At 37.2% G+C, this 20,473-nt stretch overlaps 2 protein-coding genes across 2 annotated transcripts; one reads left to right on the top strand and one right to left on the bottom strand.

The window, feature by feature from the left end:
• The first annotated feature begins 375 nt into the window (after positions 1-375).
• LOC120182236 (cellulose synthase A catalytic subunit 5 [UDP-forming]-like) lies at positions 376-8,664 on the top strand. The gene is made up of 15 exons (XM_039187240.1): positions 376-558; positions 1,732-1,849; positions 2,450-2,645; positions 2,730-2,965; positions 3,052-3,154; positions 3,338-3,506; positions 4,454-4,720; positions 4,889-5,234; positions 5,503-5,640; positions 5,755-5,880; positions 6,002-6,214; positions 6,315-6,585; positions 6,851-7,047; positions 7,165-7,515; positions 7,785-8,664. The coding sequence occupies exons 2-15, from the start codon at positions 1,769-1,771 to the stop codon at positions 8,364-8,366; spliced, it is 3,276 nt and encodes a 1,091-aa protein (XP_039043171.1). The 5' UTR covers positions 376-558; positions 1,732-1,768; the 3' UTR covers positions 8,367-8,664.
• Positions 8,665-10,609: 1,945 nt separating this feature from the next.
• LOC120182225 lies at positions 10,610-14,622 on the bottom strand. Its single transcript, XM_039187232.1, has 5 exons — positions 13,941-14,622; positions 12,542-13,003; positions 11,799-12,176; positions 11,653-11,720; positions 10,610-11,018 (listed from the first exon to the last, which is right to left on the bottom strand). The coding sequence occupies exons 1-5, from the start codon at positions 14,502-14,504 to the stop codon at positions 10,799-10,801; spliced, it is 1,692 nt and encodes a 563-aa protein (XP_039043163.1). The 5' UTR covers positions 14,505-14,622; the 3' UTR covers positions 10,610-10,798.
• Between the last annotated feature and the right edge of the window lie 5,851 nt (positions 14,623-20,473).

Here is a 20,473-nt window from a genome sequence, read left to right as displayed (position 1 = left end):
TTGGTAAATCATTTTCTTAGCTGTATGTTAAAGTTGTCGTACCTGAGACATCCTTTTACCTGATTTATGTTGATATTAGTAAAAATAAACAGTTGGATATTAAAATTTTATGATCAAAATTATATTCACATTAGCTAAAATTATAAGTAAAAGATTAAGTAAATAATTTTGATGATAAAATGAAAAAAAAAGACAAATGAAATGAATTTTATTCTTTCTTTGCTTCTTTGGAAAATGGAAACGTTATTCTATAAAGAATATAAATAAACCCTAATTCCAACTTGGTCAATTCGCCGAATCTCCCGTTCAATTGCATTTCCGTTTTCCACCCCAATTTCTGGCGAGAATTTTTTCATGCTCGTTGCTCAAAGCGATTCACAGTTTAACTCAGTTGCTCGCCTAAATTTGCTGTCTTATTTTCCCCATTTTTGAGTTTTTAACTCCTCTCTTCCCCTCTTGTTTACCTTCTATCACTGTCAAGCACCACCGTGGCACGGTGGGGGTAATCCTTGATCCCACCACCTCCACAACCCCAATAAAGAAAGTGCAAAAATCAGGGTAATTTCTCTTCTTTTCAAGGTTTAAAATTAATTTCTCTGTAGCTGCTTTTTTCTTTTTGTATTTACAGTTGGAGAGATTTTTATTGTTCAAAAACCTTTGGAATAAGTTAAAAAACAATGAGTGCATTACTTAGAAAAAAATTGATTCATAAATGAAATAAAATGTCAGATCTGTTTAATTTGCTTACTCTTTGTGTGTTAAGCGTTGAATTTTCATCAACATTCTTCTCTTTCTTTCTCTCTCTCATAAGATTTGATTTTTATTTTTCACAGAGGGAGAGAGAGGCTCATTAGCTGGCAAAATTGGGTCTCTCTTTCTTTCATCCCTCTTTATAAGAATCAATCAATAAGATGTGATGACACGGTCGATGTGTATTTTTTTAAACTATTACTATGGTATTTTTCTTGACATTATATTTCTAGCTAGGCTTGTAAACTAGTGGAGTCGAAAAGTTTAAAATTAGGTTCGACTCTACGTAAAATTGTGAGTTAAAAATTATTAAGTTCAGTTCGAACTCGAAATATAATATTAAAACTCGATTCAAACTTGAAAAGACTCGAACTCAAAAAAAATTCAAGAACTTGATTGAAACTCAAGACTCGAGTTCGATTGAAGCTCGATTTTGAGTTCGATTGAAGCTCAAACTCGATTCAAGCTCGAACTTAAACTCGAATTTGAACATACAAAAATCTTATATTATATTTAAAAATATATTTTTAAAATTTTATAATTATTAATAATGTATTTTTAATATATTTTTAATAATATAATTTTAAAAAATTTAAAATTATAATATAATATTTTTTTAAGTAACTCGCTAACTTTTTCGAGTATTAATTAGTTTGTTTTAACTTGTTAATAATTTAAGTTGATTTAATTCGATTCAAAATTTAAAATTATAATATAATATTTTTTAAGTAACTCGAACTTTGATTGAGTTATCATGTCTCATTTACAGCCCTATTTCTATCTGTCTTCTTCCATTTCTATATTTGGTTCTCTCTCTCTCTAGCTGTGTTTTTCTTCATTTCATTCTATAATGCGGGTGGCGCTGTTCCTTGTAATGTGTGCTTGAGTGGGAGAGAGAGAGAGAGGCGGGAAGGTAAAGTTTGGGTCATGAGTTTTGAAGAGAGATATCTATATTGAAGTGGGTTTGTCTTGCTTTTGAAGCTTTGAGCTGTGTGTTGTTGTTGGAGTGGAGAGGTAAATGGATACCAAGGGAAGACTTGTTGCTGGTTCTCACAACAGGAATGAGTTTGTTCTCATCAATGCTGATGAGATTGCAAGAGTAAGTACCTTCAAGGTTTATTACTTCTTTTCAGCTTTTCGTTACCGCTTATGATTTACACCAATAGTTTGTGAAGTAATTTGGAGGATTTAAACCTGGTCAATGTGTTCTTTTTGGAGCTTCTTTTGTGTTTCACGCTTTTCTTGGACCCCCATTTTTGGATTTGGGCGAGGCTTTTTTTTTTTTACTTTTAGGTCTCGTTGGTGGATTAGCAGAAATTTTTACCCTTGCTTCCATGGCTGTTTTCGTCAGCTCGATAGAGTATCGCATTCTTGGAATTTTTTTCTCTTGTGGTGTGTTCTTTTCGTTTTTTTGGGGTATAGTGTTTGTATACAGCCTAGATTCAACTAAACCGAATTTCATTAACCGTCCCTTATAAACCCAATTTAGAATTTGTTCTATACTTCGTAGATCTCAGAGCTGCTAGATGCATCCAAGTTTGGCTATTAATAACTGTGGTTTTGGATTTTTTTGGGGAGAGGATTTATTTAGCTATTACAAAAGCTTTTTAGTTGGGTAGTCTTTTGTCTGGTGTTGTGAAAAACATTATTAATGATCTGGTGAAATTGACAATGTAAGTTCTGTAACGATGAATTGCAGGTGACATCTGTTAAAGAATTAAGTGGGCAGATTTGCCAGATCTGTGGGGATGAGACAGAGATTTCGATTGATGGGGAACCATTTGTTGCCTGCAATGAGTGTGCATTCCCAGTATGCAGACCTTGCTATGAATATGAAAGAAGTGAGGGGAATCAAGCATGCCCTCAATGCAAAACCAGATACAAGCGCATTAAAGGTGAGGCTCGATAAGTTGATCTTTTAGTAAACCTGGAAATCCTTTGGTGGTAATAGTTTTAGCTAACAGTGTGACCTATTCCAGGTTGCCCCCGTGTGGAAGGGGATGAGGAAGAGGATGGTGCTGATGATTTGGAGAATGAGTTTGATATCGCTAGCCAAGATAGGAGAAACCCTCACCATATTGCTGCTGTCATACTCTCTGCTCGACTCAATATCAGTCGTGGTTCTCAACCTCATGTTTCGGGAATAAGCACCCCAGCAGAGTTTGATGCTGCTTCTGTTGCTACAGAGATCCCTCTTTTGACATATGGCGAAGAGGTGACTTTTTTCCTAGTCATGTTTTGTTTGTTTAAGTATTTATTCCATTCGTGGCTGACATTTATAATTGATTATTATAAAAAAAGGATGCTGGGATTTCTTCTGATAAGCATGCTCTCATCATTCCTCCCTTTATGAGTCACGGAAAACGTGTCCATTCAATGCCAGTTCCTGATCCTTCCATGACCTGTAAGTTACTCCATTTGTTGGTAGCAATGTACAAGAACTTGCAATTTAACTTCAAATGATTCATTGCACAATTCTGAACTTGTTAGTTATCAGATTATATGTCATAATTATGAGTACCCATTTCGCATGCCCATTCCTTTTCTTTTATAGCTGTGTAATGTAGTTTTGTTGTTGATATCACAGTGCCACCCAGACCCATGGATCCTAAGAAAGATTTGGGAGTTTATGGTTATGGAACTGTTGCATGGAAGGAAAGAATGGAGGATTGGAAGAAAAAACAGAATGAGAAACACCAGGTGGTTAAGCATGAAGGATATAACGGAGATGAGTTTGATGATCCTGATTTGCCAGTGTAGGTGCATTTTACCATTGAATTTCTTAATTGGTCTGTCTGTGCATGTTAGCTCATACAAACTTGTTCCTGCAATTGTTTTTTTACTAGAGCCCGCTTTCTTTTTTGGGTTAAAAGGACATAGAAATTCTCAATTGATTCAGAAAAAAACCTGCCTGCTTCAGCTAAAGCCTAAGTTGCTAATTATCAATGTTATTCGTGATTAATTGTAGAAGCATAATTGTTGTTTTTCACTTGTGCTAAATGAACCATTTTTTCCCTTGGCTTCTTTTCTCCTGAGAAATATCAATCTTTTATATGATTGCATTATCTACTTCGTGGTGGCTCTAGAGTTTGTATTATCTACTTCGTGGTGGCTTCTACTGTGGAGAGGAAGGGTATTATCACAAGGCTCATCTCGAGAGCAGCAAATTGGGAAGCGGATGAATTAGCTAAAGCTGGTATAGGCTGATTTTTTAGGTTTGTGTAATGGTTAAGGTGTTATGCCTTGGTTGTTCTTATTTAGGGAGTATCAGGGTGTGTTATGTTTTCAGAATTATGGTTTTTCTGTTTTGTAAGAAGTTTTTAGCTGTTGAGGTGTGGAGGTGTATTATTGTTCTAATTAATAAAAGTTAGAGGCACTCTTTTCCTCCTTCCAATGTCTTTCATGTTATGCTTGTAACATGTAGGATAAGAAGGGGGGTTTTTAATGAGGCCTTATTTTATCAAAAAAAAATATATATATGTTACATCCATGTTGTGAGCAAATGTATATGCATGCCTCATTCTTTTGTGTTAGAGAAGTACTGAAAACTTGCATCTGGGCTCTCGGCATCGAACACGATAGTAATTCATCAGTTTCAGTTACCAAATCTACACTAGGCTAAAAGTAACTATAGTTTCATATGCTGGCCTTTTTGCATTCATCAACTGTTTCAACTGAAAAAGTAAAATTTGTATGGTTATAGGATGGATGAAGGCAGGCAGCCGCTTTCAAGGAAACTACCAATCCCGTCTAGCAAGATAAATCCATACAGATTAATTATCCTACTCCGGCTTGTGGTCTTGGCGTTGTTTTTCCACTATAGAATCCTGCATCCTGTGAATGATGCTTTCTTTCTGTGGCTTCTTTCAGTCATATGTGAAATATGGTTTGCTGTATCATGGATATTAGATCAGTTCCCGAAATGGCTCCCAATTGAACGAGAAACATACCTTGATCGTTTATCATTGAGGTGACTTTATCTTCCTTTATCATTTCCCTTCTGCACTCCTTATCTTTGCATCTCAATCCATCTAAACCCTGATGAATTTGAGTGCATGTCAGAGAGAGAATTCTGTTTTAGTTATTATGTTTACATTTATATTATTAGTTTTTGTTTTCCTCTTCCCCCCCCCCCCAGATACGAGAAAGAAGGGAAGCCATCTGAGCTAGCTTCTGTAGACGTATTTGTGAGTACAGTTGATCCCATGAAAGAGCCACCGCTTATCACTGCAAATACAGTTCTTTCTATCCTTTCTGTAGATTATCCAGTTGATAAAGTAGCTTGCTATGTCTCTGATGACGGTGCTGCCATGCTCACGTTTGAGGCTATGTCTGAGACATCTGAATTCGCAAGAAAGTGGGTACCATTTTGTAAGAAGTTCAACATTGAACCCCGGGCCCCAGAGTGGTATTTTGCTCAGAAAGTTGACTATTTGAGAGATAAAGTAGATCCAACATTCGTCAGGGAACGCCGTGCCATGAAGGTTCGTAACTTTTTTCCTAATTACAATATGTTTAATGCCGGCAATTTTTTTCATTTGACTAGCGTACCTAGTGCCTAAATGCTATATGAAGGAATCAATTGTAGACCGGGAAATTGCATTGCTTAAGCATAAAGTTGAGTAGACAGAGAGGCTAACTATTTGCATTTGGCAAGATAAACTCATTTCTTTTATTCATGGTATTTGTGTACACTAAAAATGTGCTCCAATAAATGATGTTCATAACGTGTGTTGCTATTTGTCAATACAGAGGGAATATGAAGAGTTCAAAGTTCGAATTAATGGCTTGGTTTCCATGGCACAAAAGGTTCCAGAGGAGGGTTGGACAATGCAGGATGGGACTCCATGGCCAGGAAACAATGTCAGGGATCATCCTGGAATGATCCAGGTGAGGTGTTTTCTTTATGTGCTATTTGAGATATGGTTCAGATGCTACCTGATTCCCACACTTATGCCAGCATGCATATAAACATTTGTAAAAATTTGATATTCTTTGCTATAGGTTTTCCTTGGTCATGACGGCGTTCGTGATATTGAAGGGAATGAATTACCTCGTCTGATTTATGTTTCTCGTGAGAAGAGACCAGGTTTTGATCACCACAAAAAGGCTGGAGCGATGAACTCATTGGTGTGCCTCTCTTTCTTATCTCAAGCATGCAAACACAATAAAATCTAAGTTTGACATTTCATCTGTTCTGTCTGTCGTTTGATTAATCTAATTGTTGAGAACTTTTGGCCGATAAATGAAGGTGCGAGTTTCTGCTATCATCTCCAATGCTCCTTTCCTACTGAACGTCGATTGTGATCACTATATAAACAACAGCAAGGCTCTTCGTGAAGCTATGTGCTTCATGATGGACCCTATTTCAGGAAAGAATATCTGCTATGTCCAATTTCCCCAAAGATTCGATGGCATTGATCGACATGATAGATACTCAAATCGCAATGTTGTATTTTTTGATGTAAGTATAGGTTTTGGTAAAATTTAATGTTAGACTTGCAAACACTCGTTTCTTCCTGGAAGTAAAAGATGATATATATTTTTTATTTTTGTGAAAACAGATCAACATGAAAGGACTGGATGGGATTCAAGGTCCTATTTACGTCGGAACTGGATGTGTGTTCAGGAGGCAGGCACTCTATGGGTATGATGCTCCTGTCAAGAAGAAGCCTCCAAGAAGAACATGCAATTGTTTGCCAAAATGGTGCTGTTGCTGCTGTTTCCGATCTAAAAAGAAGAATAGGAAATCAAAGTCCAATGACAAGAAGAAAAACAACAAAGAAGTTACAAAGCAGATATATGCACTGGAGAATATTGAGGAAGGAATTGAAGGTTTGTTTTCCAATTGGTTTCTAGTATGCATCTGCAAAATGGATTTTTCTCATGGCATGTAATATCTGTTAAGTAGTAACTATAAATTATACAGGACTGGTCTCCTTTGCATACTCTTTGTCCCATCTAAGTTGGGATTGATGTTTCGTGATATATATTTTTGACCAAGATCTATTCCCTTTATTGTTTCAGATACATGCTCTTTTGCTTGAATAGACTAATGTTAAACTCTTATTACTTGTATTGCCATCATATTATATTGCAGATATAGACAATGAGAAGTCATCCCTTACGCCGCAAATCAAGTTTGAGAAGAAATTTGGTCAATCACCTGTTTTCATTGCTTCAACACTTATGGAGGACGGAGGAGTTCCAAAAGGAGCAACAACTGCATCACTTTTGAAAGAAGCCATCCATGTCATCAGCTGCGGTTATGAAGATAAATCAGATTGGGGAAAAGAAGTATGCGGAAACCATTTTGAACTTAATAAATTAATTTGTCTTTCGAAATTTTCTTTTTTTTCCCCTTTGAATTATTGCATTCTGTAGTGATGCTCATCAATGCTGATCTTCATCCAGGTTGGATGGATATATGGCTCTGTTACAGAGGATATATTAACAGGCTTCAAGATGCACTGCCATGGCTGGCGATCAGTGTACTGCATTCCCAAAAGGCCTGCATTTAAGGGTTCAGCTCCCATTAACCTCTCAGATCGTTTGCACCAGGTTCTTCGTTGGGCTCTGGGATCTGTTGAAATTTTCTTGAGCAGGCATTGCCCAATATGGTATGGCTATGGCTGTGGACTGAAACCCTTGGAGCGCTTTTCTTACATAGCCTCTGTTGTGTACCCTTTGACATCAATTCCACTGCTTATTTATTGTACACTGCCAGCTGTCTGTCTCCTTACTGGAAAGTTTATCGTCCCCGAGGTAATTCAGATTGGCATGTCATTCTAACGTGCAATCAGCTCAGACTAGTAAATAGTAAATTTTAGAACTTGTTTTATGGGTGATAATATGACTGCTCATCATTAACATGCTTTTACTAAGCCAAAGGAAAGCTCATACGGCAGATTTTATTTTCTTTCCCTTTCTTTTATTCTTTTGGATGGGGATACAATAGCACTAGTTATACTGTGGGAATTACAAAAACTGGATATGCACTTAATCTGGCTTGATTCTGATTTTTCCTTCTGCAGATTAGCAATTATGCCAGTCTTCTTTTCATGTCTCTCTTCGTAGTCATTGCTGTGACTAGCATCCTCGAAATGCAGTGGGGAGGTGTTGGAATACATGACTGGTGGAGAAATGAGCAGTTCTGGGTGATCGGTGGTGTTTCGTCACACCTGTTTGCTCTCTTCCAGGGTCTGCTCAAGGTTTTAGCTGGTGTTAACACAAACTTCACAGTTACCTCGAAAGGAGGAGATGATGGAGAATTTTCTGAGCTATACTTATTCAAGTGGACATCATTGTTGATTCCTCCCATGACGCTGTTGATCATCAACATAATTGGAGTCATAGTTGGGATTTCAGATGCCATCTCTAATGGATACGACTCCTGGGGACCTCTATTCGGTAGACTGTTCTTTGCGATCTGGGTCATCGTTCACCTCTACCCGTTCCTCAAAGGGATGATGGGGAAACAAGACAGGCTTCCCACTATCATTGTGGTTTGGTCAATACTTTTAGCTTCGATTTTCTCCCTGTTATGGGCTCGAGTCAATCCCTTTGTTTCAAAAGGAGATATTGTTTTAGAAGTGTGTGGTTTGAACTGTGACTAAATACAGGAAAAGAATAAAAAGAAAGGGAAGGGGAGTCGAATTACATGAAGAAAAGTTTTCCAGAAATTGCATAAGATCCGCAGCGCATTTGGTGGAAGATGAAGACATCGTCGGATGCGCCATTGTTGCTCTCAGTTGGCATGTACCAGTAAGGTAAGCAAAAGATGTTGGAATAACTGTAGATACACAAGAGTGGTGATCCCCATATTTGTTTTTGTTGTTCTTTTTTTATTGATTCTTTGGATACGTGTTGATTCTGTTGGCCGGAATTCATAAAAGGGTCATTGTAATTTGGTGAGAATAGGATCCAATAATGATATTATATTCCCTTGTCAATGAGAGACTTTCAGGAATTGTAAAAACTTGGATTGGAATTTGTTTTTGCTTTCATTTTAAGATTGTCTGCTTTGTCTTGCAAATAAGATATGGCTGCATACCATTGAGGAATTAAGGTTTTAGCATTCCATTTCATTAGTTTTTGTTGTGTAGCATAATTTTGAGCGCATCAGATTGATGGCCTAGCCCCTTTTCAGAGCCCACATTGCCCTCAAAATAAGTTCAAAATCCATTTTACATGCTTAAAAGATTACATGTGTAGTTGCATGATGCTAACACTTTCCAACACATCAAACATGTCTCATGAATGGAGTAGTTGCTCATCATCCCCTTACCATTCCATTATGTCTCCAAGTTTTAATATGTAAAATTAATACCGTACGAGAGTACTCAAATCTTATGGCATGTCAACTATATCCAATACTCTCAAGAATAACATAAAATTCAATACATCATATTCAATCATTATTTATTGTTTTGATGCACAATTCATTGTTCATAACTATCATATATGTTGATGTCTCTATATCACTTGCACATGTACTTACAAGTGCCACTGTATTTATACTCATTAAGCCACTATCATATAGAATCACGTGTGTACATAAAACCAATAAATTAACGTGGAGTACTCATTGCCATGTAATATCAAGATGCACATTACACAACACATATGCATTGTTTTACAAATATTAAGCAACTAAGATAAAAAGAAGAAGCTTAGATTGTCCTAAGCTCCCCATTGATTCAACGAATTGTGTTTACACTTAGAAACTCACCAAATAGTTTTCTCTTGTAGGAAACCTAGATTAGCTTCTCCTTTCCTTTTAGTTTGCTCGAAAAAGGTTTCCACATATCCCAAGATTTTACAAACACATCAAACATCATAGAATATGATTGTTAGAAAAATAAATACAAAATTATAGATCTACACGCTCTTCTTTTAGACAAAAATATCGTCTAGTTTAAGAGAAATAATTGATCCAATAATTAAATCTTAATTCCGGAGATCAAAAATCATTCTAAACATCTTTATTAATCATTTAAAGATGATTGGGTTCAATACTAACATCTAAAATTTATATTGTAATTATTTTAAAAAAAATCACTCCAAATTCATTTAGAAGAAATTATTAAATCTTTGATTTTGTGTTTAGAAACTACCAATAACCAATTGATCTAATAAGATGAGACATTATATCCTTAAGTAATATCATATGTTTGAATAATGACATTTACGAGCGGAGTAAACTGGGTTAACAGGGTTGTCTTTGACTCTATAATATTCGATCCGGGTCATCAATTAAAAGATCATATACCGATGGTTACATAAAAAAAAACATAATTAGAAACTTCTTAACAAGATCAAAATGAGTTGAAAATGAATCAAAAACCGAAATTAACTTTTGAGAATCTGATTTCATCATTTTACAGGTGACACGTCTGAAATCTCGTTTAAATTGGTTAAAATTTGATTTAGAAAGCAAAAACTCCCAGAATCAGAAAAAGCATTCAAAATCTTACCTGAATTTATTATCCAAATTTTAATGTGTCACATTATTCCATAAATTATAATTATAAATGATTTTTTCCGGTGTTCAAACAATATCTTCGTTTTATGCAAGACTCTGAACTTTGGTGGCTTCTCTAGAAATTGAGCAACCAAACTAAACTCCCTTTTAACGAGCACAGCTCAATTCATTACTGACTCGCTCGGTAAGCAAGCACCCCTAAGAGATCCAATGCAAGGTGATTAATGCTTCTCTTGAAAAGATATGTTGAGGAAATATACCTGGAAATGCAGGCTATTCTCTGTTCTATTTTATCATTTCATTAGAATCGAAACTACCATTGGAAAGCACTATTCCAGCAGAATCTGTTACGCCACCTACCACCAAATGCATTTGAAGAAAAATTCCTATGAACATAGAACTTCTGGTGGGTTCACAGTAGACGGTAAAATTGTCCAAGCATTCAACAACATTTCTACATTCCTAAAGGTTAATGGTTAAAAAACATTTCTACACGAGGCCTGCAACCAAGAGTCAGATAACAGAACCTCCAGACCCAAATAACGAGAAAAATGGGCCATCCGACTAGCCTGACGCTGACATGTAGGACATGGCTCGCCGGAATTCTAGAGATTTTAGAGCAGCATCTGGGAAATGTTTTCCGTCCGGTACCCATAATCCACCTGTATGAGGCAGTAATAGCTGAGGTGGACTGCTCCCTTGGCCTTCTTCACCTGCTTTAGTAGATGAGAATTCATTCTTTTTCTTTACAAATTCGAAGAACTCCGAAACTTGACGTGCATACCTTCACCAAAGCCAGTTCAGAAATAACTAAATCAAAAGGCAGATTGAATGTATGAACTTTCCAATTAAAGACTGAAGCACGTGTAAGAAGAAACTCTAGAACTTTGACATTTCAGAACACTATTCAAATCTATTTTCATTGTATTGATTTGATAAACAATAGAAGCCTAGATGCTCTTAAATATGATACGATCAACAGAAGCTTATTTTGTAAAGCATGCTCCCAAAAATGGTCTCTCACTCACTAGTGTATAGGTTCCAACCTTTTCATTAAAAGAAAAAGAAAATGCAAAATAAAGCATCATTCTTAATAGCATCAGGATCAGGATATGAAACAAATTAGAAATCAGTCATTTGCCTTTGAAGAACCTCTGCTATTTATTGGATAACTGATAAAGCTCATTTGATATTCAAACCATGCTTGACCCATTGATTTTCATTCCTTTTTAAGAAGGTTGAGGTTAAGATTCAAATCCTTCCCGCCCCATTAGTCTTCCTCAAATATATACCACACTTTAACTAGTAAAGGATATATATACCCATCAATAAAGCTTTCAAAATTGTTGATATAATATTCAGTTAATTGTTATCTTTTAAGCGAATATAACGAAAATTGAAGGTAAAGTTTGTCTTACTGTCTCTTTGCTTCAATATCTCTGCTGAAATCAATGTTGGGTTCACAGTCAAGCACCAAAGCAGGAACCTGTTCATAAACAAGAGCATAAGATGCAGTAGAAAATAGGAAAGCAATCTAAATAAGACAATAAGGAAACCATCATACCTTTTGAATGCTAGAATGCATATGATTACCCTCTAAAAAGAACACCCTATCTCTGATATCAGGATGCAAAGAGCTATCCACGTGAACGGGTAACTTACTAACAGAAAGTACTCCATGATTTCCGCTTTCAAAAGGTAAAAGCCAACTCTCGTGCTTTTCATGCAAGTCACGGAGATAATCTAGGCTCACTCCACCCTCTTCTTCTCTTTTACGCAGCATCATCCTCTTATGGCATGTATCAGGACTTGCCCTTAGATAGATAAAAGCATCGGGAATAAGGCCCGGCAAGCATGATACAACTGGATCAAACCACGAGTCATAAATGCTGATCTCCATTTCATTCATCCAATTTGCTTCATGAACAGCTCGTACGAACACCTTAATGAAGTAAAAATAGATAAAGTTGTCAGCCTTGACACTCGTAGGGTCAGGGCTTTCTTAGGAAAAAAAGAAAAGAAAAAGATATCAGTTTAGAAACTCTTAGGTCAACTTTCTTCCTCTTGATTGGAAAACAAAACAATGGAGAAAAGAGAGAACTGCAAGGATTCGAATCTGATGACTTTGGTTATTGTTGAACAGAAAAATAGGAACTTCTCAGATCCTTTGTTTCCATACTGGGTCAAACCTCAATATAAAAACATAGATTAAAGAAAACTTCTTGAAATGCAGAAGAGGACAACACAGAATAATAACATGCAGGGAAAAAATAAAAAGAAAATGAGAAGAAACTATTCAATGCTAACCATTCTGTCACTGAAAACGCTCCTTTCCATTAACCTGAGCGGCTTAAGTCCCCCAGATGACTCTCTCTCCTGCATAACCCTTGTGACAAAGACATAATTTTGAAAGGTATAGGCATACCTCTGTGGTTCAGCGTAAAATGCATCTAATATGTTGAAATGGTCAGGCCCAACATTCTGCCACTTATCAATAGGTTCTGGAACAATCTCAACAAGATCACGCAGCTCCAATGTTTCATTAGCTATTCTTTGAAGAAATGTTGTCTTTCCAACACTGATATTCCCTTCAACACAGAATGTCAACCGTTTCTTTGCAGCTACCTTTGTATCTGAGTTTGAATCCTTCAGTTCTTCATCCACACTCTCCTTGATAAAAGTTGTTATACTCTCAGCGTGGTTTCTGTGGATAATCCCAACAGAATTTTGTAAATACTCAACCATCTTCTGACTAGCCTTTCCAAAAAACTGCCAAAAAAAAGGGTAAGGCTTAAGAAACAATCAAACCAAAGTATCACAAAAGTGGTTTCATCCATGCCAATAAAAACACTAGTATGCACATGTTCTTAAAATTCCTGTTCCTTAACTTTAGAGAGTCATAAGTCATAACAACCATTTGGACCGTTTTATACACAGTCATATACAGATGGGGCTTCTTCCTTCATTCACTTTTCAATCCATTATACTTTCCAGTACACCCATAATCAACACGACATATGTAGAAACCATCCACAAATTGTGGTGGACATACCGGTAAGTGATGCAAAGGAGTTGGACACTCTAAATATGACAATCTAAACTTAAGCACATTTTGGTCCTGGAAAATGAGAATGCAAAATTCATTTCTTAGTGTGAAAGGAATACCTGGAAATTACTTACATAAAACAACATAGCTTCTTTATGTTTGCTCTTAATACTGGAAACATGTTATTAAAAAACACATTACACCAGCAGCCACCTATTTTGTACAACAACTATATACTCTGGGAAGAAAAGCTTGAAAGCTAGAAAGAGTTGTATGTGTAGTAGAGACATGAGCCAACACAATGATGCAAAGAAGAAAATGACAACCCATTGCCGGCGATACTTAAAGCAGCAAATAAGAAAAAGGAAACAATATGGCAATATAAAATAACCAACAAAATCATTCAGCTCCAACAATCTCTAGAAAAACAGGGGAAATAACATATTTAAAAAAACTAAACACTCCAACTAAATGAACTTTAATGAAACCAAAACCACTGTTTATCCCAGTCTCAACATCACCAGAATGAAAAACAGAAAACAAAACAATCACATTAAAACCAGGATACCCAAAAAAAAACTAAACTAAACTTCATGTAAACAATTCAATCAACTTTCCGCATACAATAACAAATTCCTGAGGAAAAAGAAAGAGAAAAACCTTATCCTTGTACAATTGCTTGAGCTCAGCAACACCTTGAATCCCGTTGGCAACAAGCTTCCTCAAATTCCTAGGTCCCACACCAGGGATCGTCAACAAATCCGGACTCCCCGCCAAAACCCCAGAGCCCTTTTGCCTTCTATTTAACCTTATCAGTTTATCTTCCTCTTCTTTACCTTCACTTTCACTCAAACCCTTGGTCCTTTCAATCGGATTTAACTGCTCCCCCATCCCACTCGAATGGAGCCAAGCCGTTCGGACATCAACTCTACCGGGCCAAGCCCGTAGAGTGATCCTTGTACTTAAACGGGGCTGGTAATTACAACTAGCATTGGTGTAGAACCGCCGGGAGAGAAAAGGGTTTTTATTGGTAAGAGAGGCGGCGAGGGCGGAGCCGCAGCCTGGGAGAGTGGCTTTGGGCATTTTTAAGGAAGTAGTATTAGTAGTAGAAGCAGCAGCAGAGGTCAAAGGAAGAGAAAGGGAAAGCAAAGGCAGAGAGGGTGTAAGGGAAGAGGTGCAAAGAAGGGGAGGGGCAGAAGGGCTTCTTCTTATAAGTTTCTGCATCCCTCAAACGCATTTCATGGACTTTCTGTTTGGTATTCAATTCAAAATGGCCAGATTGAAGGGATTAAACATAAGTGGAAAGCCCAAAGCTGATAAGAGGCGGGAAGAAGATGGAAATAGAGAGAAAAAGGGTTTGCTTTTGTTGCTGCTGTAAAGCCTTTTTGTTAAATAGGGTTTTTGACCGGTATTGTTGTACGACAGGTAAGGAAAGGTGGTACAGGTAATATTAATATATATTTTTAATAATTTTGATAAAATTATATTTAAATATTGGTTGTCCCTTGTTCCCATATGTAATGGGATAAGGGGAGGTAAGATAGTAGGTTGTCCTCAACATTAGGTTGAGAGCAACTTCCGTAAGAGACCTCTAAATTATGAAATGCCCTCCATGGGACTCGATCCCACGACCTCAAGGTTAAGAATCTTATGCTCTATCAACTGAGCTGGATGGTCATTTCATAATTCGGAGGTCTCCTACGGAAGCTGCTATTAACTTAGTGTTGAGGGAAACCTACTATTTTACCTCTCCTTACCCCCATTACATATGGGAACAAGGGACAACCTTTATATCTAAAATATTATTTTTTTACCATAAATGTTAATTTTGTTATATAATTACTGATAAAAAATAACATTTTATGTAGCACTCAATATAAACATTTTCAGTAAAAAAATAATGTTTTAGGTAACGTTTATTATAAATGTTAAATATTTTAGGTAGTGCCCAATATTAATATTTATAGTAGAAAAATAATGTTTTAGGTAGCGTTTTATCGAAAATATTAAAAAGATATTAACATTTTCGATAGTGTATTTTCTTAGCCGTATATTAAGGTTGCCGTTAGGGATGACAAACGGGTACAATATCGTGGATTTCGCACCGTACCCACTCCAATTGGGGCAGAGATGGGTATAACTTTAGTGGGTAGTGGGCGGGTGATAGATTTGAAACCTTACCAGTCCCGCATCCGCCTGCTCCACATCTGCCCGCCCACTAAATACCCATTAAATTTTGGTCCATTATGAATTTAGGTATAATTTTAGAGACTAATTCATAAATTTTAATATTGTATAAAATATAACTTATAATTTAACCAAATATTATGGATAATTTAACCAAATGAACAATGTTGAACGAGTTTGTTGAATTTGTAGAGCAAAATAATGATGCCATTTCAAAAAAAATCTGATTTAGAAAGGTACTTAGAAACTACCAACATACCACTTGTTGATGATTTTGATATTCTCAACTGGTGGAAAACAAATGAAAATAGTTATTTAACTCTCCGACAAATAACAAATGATATTTTGAGTATTCATGTCTCCACTGTCTCATCAAAATATGCATTTAGTACATGTGGAAGAGTAATTGATCATTAGCATAGTCGACTACTTTCGAAGACGATTGAAGCATTAATGTGTGCTCAGAATTGGTTTTGGGCCGATATTAAAAGTAATATTATTATTTAGTCTATGTTAGTTGTCAAATCGTGTTTAATTATCTTATTAAAGTTTAGTTACTAACTTATATTAGTTTTGCCTTCTATTATATATGTAGGTAGTAGTGAATTTAAATTGGAGTGCTCTCAATTGGAGGAAATAGATAATGATGATTGTAATATTAGAGTAACAGATGTCACAAGTATTGTCTAAAATTTGAGAATGTTGTGCAAAAGAATAAAAATATTATGTGTTTGTCATTTATGTTTCTAGGCTTTAATTATGTCTTTTATTATGATGTTTTATGTACTTTAAGATCTATGTTAACACTTAACTTAGATAATATTTGGTTTATTTTATTATGCTTCTTAATTGATGTGTTTATTTTATATTTGTTACTTATGCATAACTTAAAGTTGTTGTCAAGATGGTCTAGCCAGGTATGTCTCTAATTGGGTAGTAGGTGTAGGGATGAATTTGAAAATATACTCGCGTGGACGTGTGTGAATTTGAAAAATTTTACCTATCATGGATTTGAAAAATTTTATCTATTATGAGTGGTGAATTTAAAAATATTAAACGGATATATAAATAGGAGAGGGGGTATCCGCACCTGATCTGTCCATTTACCATCCTTAGCTGCCGTACTTTAAACATCTCGGATTATTACTACTACGAAAAAAAAAAACAAAATAAAAGAATTCAGAATTAGGAACCGAGACTCACAGCAATTTGCAGTTTTAGGGGTTTTAGATTTTGTACCTTACAAATAATAATTTAATATTTTTAGAAATTTTTTTGCATTGAATATTTTTGGAAATTTTAAATTTTAAGATAATATTTGATTTCCTTTGGAAGGACATTGATATTCAGAATTTTTTTTGAGAAAATATGATCATTTTCTTTTTTTTAATCCTTTTTTTAAGAGTAACCTGTATTCATTAAGCAAACATAGAATCGGCATGTACTCGGTTCGGAAGTACAGTAGTAAAATAGAGTGGCGCGGTCGACATTGTGGCGTAGTTTGCTACAGCATGTGTTGCCTGTTGCCCTCTCTCCTGATAAACCGAGTGGTGATGTGCGGATGAGCATCCAATAACTAGCGTGCTTCAAGGAGAAAGAACCTGACCTGACTACAGATCGGTCATTGGCTGGGTTTTGAAGTTGGTGCACTACATTCATTGAGTCACTTTCGACCACAACAGATGATAGCTCCAGTTCCACTGCGAGCCGAATTCCCCGAGTAATTGCCATAGCTTCGATGATTCCTGCTGTGCCCGTCGCCAAGACTGGGAGTGCCTGACCCGCTATAACAGAACCAACACTTTCACGGACTATAACTCCTACAGCCGGACACGTCGCAGAACGGGGACAAGCACCATCGACATTAATCTTGAAGGTACTCGAGGAAGGTTTCTGCCAACATTGAATGGAAAGACCCGAGCGTAAAGCAGTCGACGATGATGATGTTGTAGCCATAGCAGAGGAGGATGCCGATTGAAGAGCATTAGCCGAAGCAATCAATTTCCAACCTGGTAATAGATGACATTCATAAAACAAGTTCCTATGGTGCCATATCTTCCAGAGCAATATCAAAAGTGCAATGGATTGGTGAACAGTCAAGTTGGGCATCGTGTTCTCTAACCATGCACCAAAAGAGGAGAAGCTCTGTGTATCCGACACTCGGATGAATCCAGCCGCTGTCAGGATTGGAGAAACCATCGAGCAATCCCGCAAAGCATAGGAGACTATTTCATTCGGAGTTCCGTATAAGCAACATTGTACTTCAAGAGCACCGACATGTGCAAGGCAACAACCAACTGGTAATGCCTCATGAGCAGCACGCCATCCAAATATACGAACTTGAGGAAGCGTGTGTAATCTCGAAAGAAATAACCAAAGCCTGGATGCGTCAATCGTTGGCAATTGACAGTGAACAAGCCATCTATGACTGGAGCGGATCGAGTATGTACCTGCAGAATGGCCACTCCAAATAAGCACATCCGATTGAATGGGGGAGATAGCACACTGAAGAATCGCATCCGCATCAGAAGCTGTAAAAACTTGTCGAAAAAGAGGAACATTTCAGTAAGGGACATCTAGTATAAAATCCCCACATAATATCGGCTGCTCTGAACTATTTGTGTAGCAAGCCTCAAATTGAACTGGGTAGACACCACCCCACGTAGCACCATGCATGGGAACCTGACTGTTTATCCCAACACGCAATTGGAATCCATTGCGGAGCTCTTGAATGGCTTTAAACAAGCTCATCCACGCAAACGATGGGTGATCACCTATAGAGGACTGAAGAACGCGACCCGATGGGAAATATTTCGCAGTTTATATACGAGCCACAAGACTCTAGAGGATGTTACATTATCCTCCACAATTGTTTGCCAAGCATTGCCATATTAAATAGTCGAAGGTCATGAAAGCCAAGACCCTCATTCTTTTTGGTCAACAAAGTGTTTACCAAGCAATGAGAGGCCATCCCCGAGATGAAGATTCTCCCATCCACCAATAAGCCCGGACGGAAGCAATGATATCCGATAAAACACCATCCAGAATTAAATAGTAACCCATTTCATATGTTGACAATGTCTGTCCCACAGCTTTTATATAAACTGCACGACCTCTATAAGAGATCAAGTTCTTTGTCAAGCCTTGAACTTTTGAATACACTTTATCATGAAGAAATCCAAATGCTCTAGTTTTCTACCAATAAGTAAAGGCATCCCAAGATACATACCCGGATCCGGTACAGAAGAAACCTCTGTAATAGAGCTAAGATTGGTTTGTAACCACATCGGTGTAGATTGAGAGAAGCAAATATTGGACTTTGGCGATAATTTTATAAATAACAGTGCACAATGCAATCGATTCAACTACTTTAGGAATTAGCACCAACACAGTGAGATTTACATCAGCCATTGATTCTCGGCCATGGAGGAGTTCTAAACAAAAAAATAATTACATCATCACCAATTAGTGGCAAAAAAATCTATAAAAATTCCCTGGTAAGCCATCAATTCCTGGTGCTTTTTGGGGATGAATCTGAAAGAAAGCAGCATGAACCTCGTCTTTGGTAAATACATCAAGTAGGCAATTATTCATTTGATTTGTAACAGCCGGTGTGATAGTGGCTAGCATGTTATCTGGAGGAGGACAAGATGTCATAAATTTCGATTGAAAGTACTCCAGGGCTGTAGCTTGAATATCATTCAAGTTATCAACCTATACACCAGTTTCCGAATAGATCCCCTTGATTGTGCTACATCTGTGCCAGTTTGAAGAGCGAGCATGGAAATACGATGTATCAATCACCATGGGCTAGCCAATTAACACGTAAGTGTTGCTTTCAATAAACTTCTGCGGATGTCATAGGACCTCAAAGAACCTATTGATCTGTACCTTTATATCAATAATATGGCCTTTATTTGTAGCAAATTGAGCATGCTTCCAAGCATGTAAAGCAGTCCCCACGTTAGCAATTTTTTATGGTGAAGAAGGCGCAGAATGCAGCCAGCTATCTCGTACTTTTGCCATACTCAAAGTTTGTACTCCGATATTCATCGAACTTAAAATAGTCATGGTGAATATTAGAGGCTGTAGCAATAGTGGGGAAGTATCCGTCATAATATATGACGCTTTAGTTAATTCACTTATTGTCGTTCTAAGAGGATAAAAGCACACCAACTTGAGGAAGAAACAAAACGATCAAGACGTTCACAAATCGTGGATGAACTCGGAGTTTCTTTATGCCACGTGAACCAACCTCGGACAGGGCGCAGATCCCAAAGGTCATTTTGGTGCAAAGCAACTCTGAAAGCGATCATATCACCTCGGCATCGTTGTCGGGAACCAGCCGCCGCCAGAGAGATATCAGGTGAGGAAGGGACAATTATCTCCGAGGTCGAACGATTGAGGTCAGGTCTACTAACACGAGGACGTTTAGATGGAGTCGGATCATCACTAGAAGAGGTCGATGAGCTGGTACGTTTGAATGCACGTACCGATCTGGACCGCATACTTGTAACCCGTCCTCTAGGAGAGGGACCAGAAGTGAGCAAAGCATGTGTAGAAACAGTAGAATTGTCAGATCGATCTGAGTGAGCCGAAGCTAGTGGAGTCATAATTGGGGAACCAGTCATCGTGGCAATTACAGAAGGGGCCACAGTAGAACCATCTGAGCTTAGAATAACAATACCAGGGCGAGGGCGATTTGGTGGTAATGATCAAGGCAGTGGGGGAACACTAAGCTAATCTCCAAACTGATGAGCGGTAGCTGAATCCACTGGTGCAGAAGGACAACCAAAAAGGATATGCCCGATATGATCACAGTGAAAGTAGAAGTTTGGCAGCCTTTCATACTTGAGAAGACACAGGCGTGGTTTTCCATCTTGGCACCGGCTAACATCCAGGCAACAGCGTAGAGGATGTGCAATGTTTAATGATCACCCTAAAACGAAGGTAAGTGTTGAGATTTATGATGCTCTATCATTCAACCGAAATTGTTGCTAAGAGGG

This window comes from Hibiscus syriacus, unplaced genomic scaffold, assembly GCF_006381635.1.
Source record: "Hibiscus syriacus cultivar Baekdansim isolate YM2019G1 unplaced genomic scaffold, ASM638163v2 tig00003721_pilon, whole genome shotgun sequence".
NCBI classification, from domain to species: Eukaryota; Viridiplantae; Streptophyta; class Magnoliopsida; order Malvales; family Malvaceae; genus Hibiscus; species Hibiscus syriacus.
The sequence above is the reverse complement of the archived record's forward strand: the minus strand, read 5'-3'. Positions and strand labels throughout refer to the sequence as shown.